A 6,000-nucleotide genomic window follows, 5' to 3' on the forward strand; every position below is an offset into this window, starting at 1 on the left:
GTCTGTGCCCTGGGACTTAAGAGCCAGACCCGTATTAGTACGTCAAGGCGATCGCACGCGCACACAGGCTGTGCGGGCGCGATCGCCGCCGGGTGTCAGCTGATGGTCACAGCTGACACCCGGTACTATGTGCAGGGAGCGGTCCTGCACATTAACCCCCGCGATGCTATGATCGAAGTCGATCGCAGCATTGCGGTGGCAAGGGGAGGTGATCGCAGATACTCACCTCCTCTTCCGGCTTCCAGCACCGACTGCAATGGCTTCCAGGATGTTGCCATGGCGACCCGATGTAGTCATGACAACATCCGGGTCACCAGACAGCAGGAAGATTTTTTGGACATGCGCAGTGCATCTCCAAACAATCTTCTCCCTGTCCAGCGCTGACAGCCTGCATGACACAGGGATGGTGCTGCATTACTGTGCTATGCAGGCGATCAGAGAAAAAAAAAGTGAAAAATAAAAAACTAAAAAAAAAAAAAAAATAAATAATCCACCAAAAATAAAAATATAATGTACCCATCAATAAACATTATTATAAAAAAAAAACAAACAATAAAAGTACACATATTTGGTATCGCCGCGTCCGGAACAACCTGACCTATAAAACTGTCCCACTAGTTAACCCCTTCAGTGAACACGGTAAAAAAAAAAAAAAAAAAACGAAGCAAAAAACAATGCTTTATCACCATACCGCCAAACAAAAAATGGAATAACACGCGATCAAAAAGACAAATATAAATAAAAATGGTACCGCTGAAAACGTCATCTCGTCCCGCAAAAAAGCCGCCATACAGCTCCGTCAGCCGAAAAATAAAAAAAAAAAAGTTATAGCTCTCAGAATAAAGCTATGCTAAAAAATATTTTTTTCTATAAAATTGCTTTTATTATGCAAAAGAACAAAACCTAGAAATACGATATAAATGTGGTACCGCTGTAAACGTACTGACCCGAAGAATAAAGCTGCCTTTTCAATTTTACCACACGCGGAACAGAATAAAAAAAAAAAAAAAAAAAAAACACAATTCCTGAATTGTTGGTTTTTGTTTATTCTGCCTCCCAAAAATCGGAATAGAAAGCGATCAAAAAAAATGTCACGTGCCTGAAAATGGCACCAATAACAACGTCAACTCATCCCGCAAAAAACAAGCCATCACATGACTGTCTGCCAAAATCTGGAAAAATTATAGCTCTGAAAATATGGCGATGCAAAAACTAGATTTTACAAAAAATGCGTCTTTTAGTGTGTGACAGCTGTCAGTCATGAAAACCCCATATGATTTTGGTATAGCTGTAGTCTCACCGACCCGAAGAATAAGGTCGTCTAATCACTTATACCGCATGAGGAACGGCGTAAAAAAATAAGGGCTACGGTTAGGGTCAGGGCTGGGGATAGGGATAGGGATTTTTTTCAAAAGTAAGAAAAAAAGATGACGATATGGCGACTAGTGTTGAGCGCAAGTGCTCGCTACTTGATTTTGCATCGGGTGTTCTGGTATGCATTGAGTATCGTGGGTATTTGAGTGACATGCTCGAGTCTCCGCCCCATATGCTTCACGGCCCAAAAAACTTTGCGGGGATTGCCTGCCATGCACGAGCGATCCCCGCATGTTTTTTTTTTGGGTGTCTAATAACCGTGAAACATCCGGGCGGGGACTCGAGCACACGCAGTACATGGTGCATACCTGTGTACCCGATGCAAACTCAAGTAGCGAGCACTTGCGCTCAAGACTAATGACAACTTATTCAATATGATGACCTAATGTTATCAAATTCTGTGTCGTACCTCTGGGTTCAAAATGTTCACTATACACCTTAATAAAATCCTTGAGGGGTATAGTTTCCAAAATGGGGTCACTTGTGGGGGAGCTCCACTGTTTAGGCACATCAGAGGCTCTCCAAACGCGACATGGTGTCCGCTAACAAATTGAATGGAAAATCGGCTCAAATTGTTAGCGGACGCCATGCTGCGTTTGGAGAGCCCCTGCGTGCCTAAACATTGGAGCTCCCCCACAAGTGACCTTATTTTGGAAACTAGACCCCCCAAGGCACCCATCTAGATGCATAGTGAGCACTTGGAACCCTTAGGTGCTTCACAAATTGATTCATAAAAATGAAAAAGTGTTTTTTTTTCCACTTTTTCATTTTTACGAATCAATTTGTGTAGCACCTGGGGGTTCCAACTGCTCACTATGCATCTAGATAGGTGCTTTGGGGGGGGGGGGGGGTGTCTAGTTTCCAAAATGGGGTCACTTGTGGGGGAGCTCCAATGTTTGGGCACACAAGGACTCTCCAGATGCAACATGGTGTCCGCTAATTATTCAAGCAAATTTTACAATCAAAAAGTCAAATGGCGCTCCTTCCCTTCCGAGCCCTGCCGTGCGCCCAAACAGTGTTTTTTCCCCACATATGGGGGAAATTGCACAACAAATTTTGGGGTCCATTTTTTCTTGTTATCCCTGTGAAAATAAAAAAAAAAATTGGGTCTAAAGTAACATTATTGTGAAAAAAGTTAAATGTTCATTTTTTTCTTCCACATTCCAAAAATTCCTCTGAAGCACCTGAAGGGTTAATAAACTTATTGAATGTGGTTTTGAGCACCTTGAGGGATGCAGTTTTTAGAATGGTGTCACTTTTGGGTATTTTCTGTCATAAAGACCTCTCAAAGTGACTTCAAATGTGATGTTGTCCCTAAAAAATGGTTTTGTAAATTTTGTTGGAAAAATGAGAAATCGCTGGTCAACTTTTAACCCTTATAGCTCCCTAACAAAAAAAAAAAAAATGTTGGTTCCAAAATTGTGCTGATGTAAAGTAGACATGTGGGAAATGTTATTTATTAACTATTTTGTGTAACATATCTCTCTGATTTAAAGGCATAAAAATTCAAATTTTGAGAATTGCAAAATTTTCGCCAAATTTCCATTTTTTTTCACAAATAAACGCAAGTGATATCGAAGAAATTTTACCACAATCATGAAGTACAATATGTCACGAAAAAACAATCTCAGAATCAGGGGGATCCGTTGAGTAATTACCTCATAAAGTGACAGTGGTCAGAATTGTAAAAATTGGCCTGGTCATTATGGTTAAAATTGGTTTCGCCACTAAGGGTTTAAAGGGGTTGTCCGGTCCAAACTGATAGTGTGACTGCAAACTTATGAATCCCCCTACACCCCCCAGCGCACATACTGTGGGCTACAGGGATTTGCCCATTTCTGACCCAGGACCGGAGGGCATGTATTAGTTACACATACTCCCGGCCATACATTTGTATGGAGCGAGGCAACACCCACTGTTGTATGTATAAGGCCACGGCCCCACTATCGGTATTTTTTCTCAGGAGTAGGAGCCAAAACCAGGTGAGGAACAATCAGAGAAAAGGTATAATAGAAATGTCACCAATTCCACATTTACCACCCACTCCTGAGAAAAAATACTGACCAAATATCGATATTGGGGCCGTGGCCTAACTCGTACATACCCTTTGGTCCCAGCTCAGAAGCCAGCGAATCCCCGCAGGACCCATGCAGGGGATTTATAAGTCTACAGTCTCACAGCGAGACTGCAGACTTATCGGTTTGGACTGGACAACCCCTTTAAAATGCATTATCTTGGATTCAACTTTGCAAGTGGAAAATCCCCAAGTGGACCACCAAATGCTTGCAAGCATGTAAAAGCCAAAGAGGTACTCCCCCTCCATAGTGTTCACTCCGCCACTGCTCAGGGTATAGGCTACAGCAGTGCCATGTTGACATCACACATTACTGCTGCAGCCAATCGGAGGGTAGGAGCTCAGCAATTATCTATATCGGTGATGGGTAATGAATGTGAGGTCACCACTGTAGTCAGACCAGGGAACCGAACAGCGGAAGGAGAGTGCCATCTGGTTTTGTTTCATATGCCTGCAAGCATTTAGGGCCAACTTCCCCAAAAGAGGAATAACACTTTAAAAAGGTCACTAAACAGGTAGGGAATTTAGATTAAAGTTTCTTTGACCTTTGAACCCCCTTTAAGGCTTCACCCAGACTTCTGTGTTTCATGTACTTGCTCTGTGTGATTTTCAGGGATAGACCACATACCCAATTTAGTCTATGGAGCTGTTCACATGCAAGTCATTTGTTGTAAAGCGTGTGTCAGCGCAAAAATCATGACAACACGGCCTTGTTATCAGGATCCAGGATGAAAAGATCCAATAGGAGCGGCTTCAGTGTGCAGCATGCAATTACCATTGGGAAAGGAGAGGGGTTTTGTAGTTTATTTATCCATATGTAAAATAAATGAAAAATAAACTGATCAATAAAAAAAAAAAAAAAATTCACTAACCAAACACAGAGGCATCACAGAGTTTTGGTTTTTTTTTTGGCGTACATGAGAAAAAGTCAGACATCTGAATAACAAAATAGGAGAGCTGTCCTTACTGACATTTACACTGGGCGATCTCTCTCACACATACATGCATCTCCGTTATCAGGGGTCTCACACAATGCAGGCCCGCTAGTGGTGACACACACGTACACTGCAGCTCCGTCACCAGCAGCTGCACACACGTATAATGGAAGCCTGCTCTCGCGGTCTCACACACACCATGCCGGCCCGCTTACCATTGGTGGCAGTGATGGGCACAGCTAGGTCAGAAGTGCGGGTTTAAATGTGGTTCTGGCTGCTGACAATGAGAGTCACGCGATAAACGGTGTGACGTCATGACATACTCCCGCGCTTCTCTGACGCTGTGCACGTCGCTGCGTCCATCTTGGTGTAGTTCACGGAGGTCGCCATGTTGTTGGTGGCTGGCGTCTGTTCACATCCTATACTTTGTAATTGTAGCCATTTTCTTGAACGCCATGGAGGTTGTCATGTATGCATGGCTGCACGTATGACAGAGAGGTTGCGGTACAATGGAGGATAGGGGAGCTCCTCCTCTGCAGTCGGCGATCTTTCCTGTACAGCACTCCAGGATGCAGTGAAGTCTCCCTGTCTATGAGATCATTTACATCCCCTCAGTAGTAACAGAGCTCCATTTATCAACTCTGAGGTGTCATTTTTGTGGTAATAACTGCAGCTTCTGGATAGCTCAGAGATTCTGAGATTTTTTCTCACATTGTGCTTTATGGTATTGGTAAATTTAGGTAGATGTGTTTTGTGATTTTTTTTTTAGGAAATCTATAATTTTACAAAAATGTAAGAAAAGTGGCAGTTTTCAACCTGTGAATGTTTACACCTTTAATGGGGTTGTCCGAAAAGTCAACCTGATACTCAATGTGTAACTAATTTTAAGAGCTGCGCACTTCTGTCATTTCCATGCATTTCCTACCATTCCTGCTCTATGCCTACGGCCTGTTTTTACACTTTGATGACATTTTGTGTGTGTCTCCCAGCATGCACTGTGGAACCTCAAACAAAACGTCATCCGGGGGCTGGTGCTACATTCACCCTCCCTATTCATACCCTGTTCTGAAATGGGACATCATCATTGGACCGGCGCTGCGGTCTCCCACTACAATCATTAGGGACATCCGATCCAAAGGCTGTACTGAGCATGAGCGGATTGTCAATTCAGGCACATGCCCAGTATACTCTCCCTGCTCACTGCGCTCTCTCCCATTCAATGCACACTCGGCGCATGCTCACCCACCAGTTCATCATTTCCCTTTAGATCCAGCAAGGGAGTACACTGCTAGTTCGCATTGAAAGGGTGGTGAATATTAAAGGGGTTGTCAGGTCTTAAACTACAAGCCTGCAGACATTCTATGTGACTGTAGACTTATGAATTCTCACATCGCGCACTTTGAGTATTTTCTGGCTCCGGGAGCGTCGGTCATGTGACCGCAATTATGTGATATGCATACTCCCGGCCACAATCCGACTTGATAGGCTCGCCTCGCTCAATGTAAGTGTATTGAGCGAGGCTAGAAACAGCCTAGTTGGATTTCGTCGTGGAGTACACATATTGCATGCTTGTGGTCACATGACCAACGCTCCCGGCACCAGAGAATCCTCAAAGTG

The 6,000-nt window shown here is 43.6% G+C and overlaps 1 protein-coding gene across 1 annotated transcript in view; it reads right to left on the minus strand.

Annotated features, from left to right (window-relative positions):
- Positions 1-4,747, minus strand: part of LOC141153822 (histone H2A.Z-like) — a 43,768-nt gene extending 39,021 nt beyond the window's left edge. The window contains exon 1 of the mRNA XM_073639005.1: positions 4,599-4,747. Coding sequence (XP_073495106.1) covers positions 4,599-4,601 — 3 coding nt within the window. The 5' untranslated portion in view covers positions 4,602-4,747. The remainder of the gene's footprint in view (positions 1-4,598) is intronic.
- Between the last annotated feature and the right edge of the window lie 1,253 nt (positions 4,748-6,000).

Source organism: Phyllobates terribilis, unplaced genomic scaffold, assembly GCF_046119375.1.
Source record: "Phyllobates terribilis strain yellow unplaced genomic scaffold, ASM4611937v1 Scaffold_1__5_contigs__length_1240528914, whole genome shotgun sequence".
Taxonomy (NCBI): domain Eukaryota; kingdom Metazoa; phylum Chordata; class Amphibia; order Anura; family Dendrobatidae; genus Phyllobates; species Phyllobates terribilis.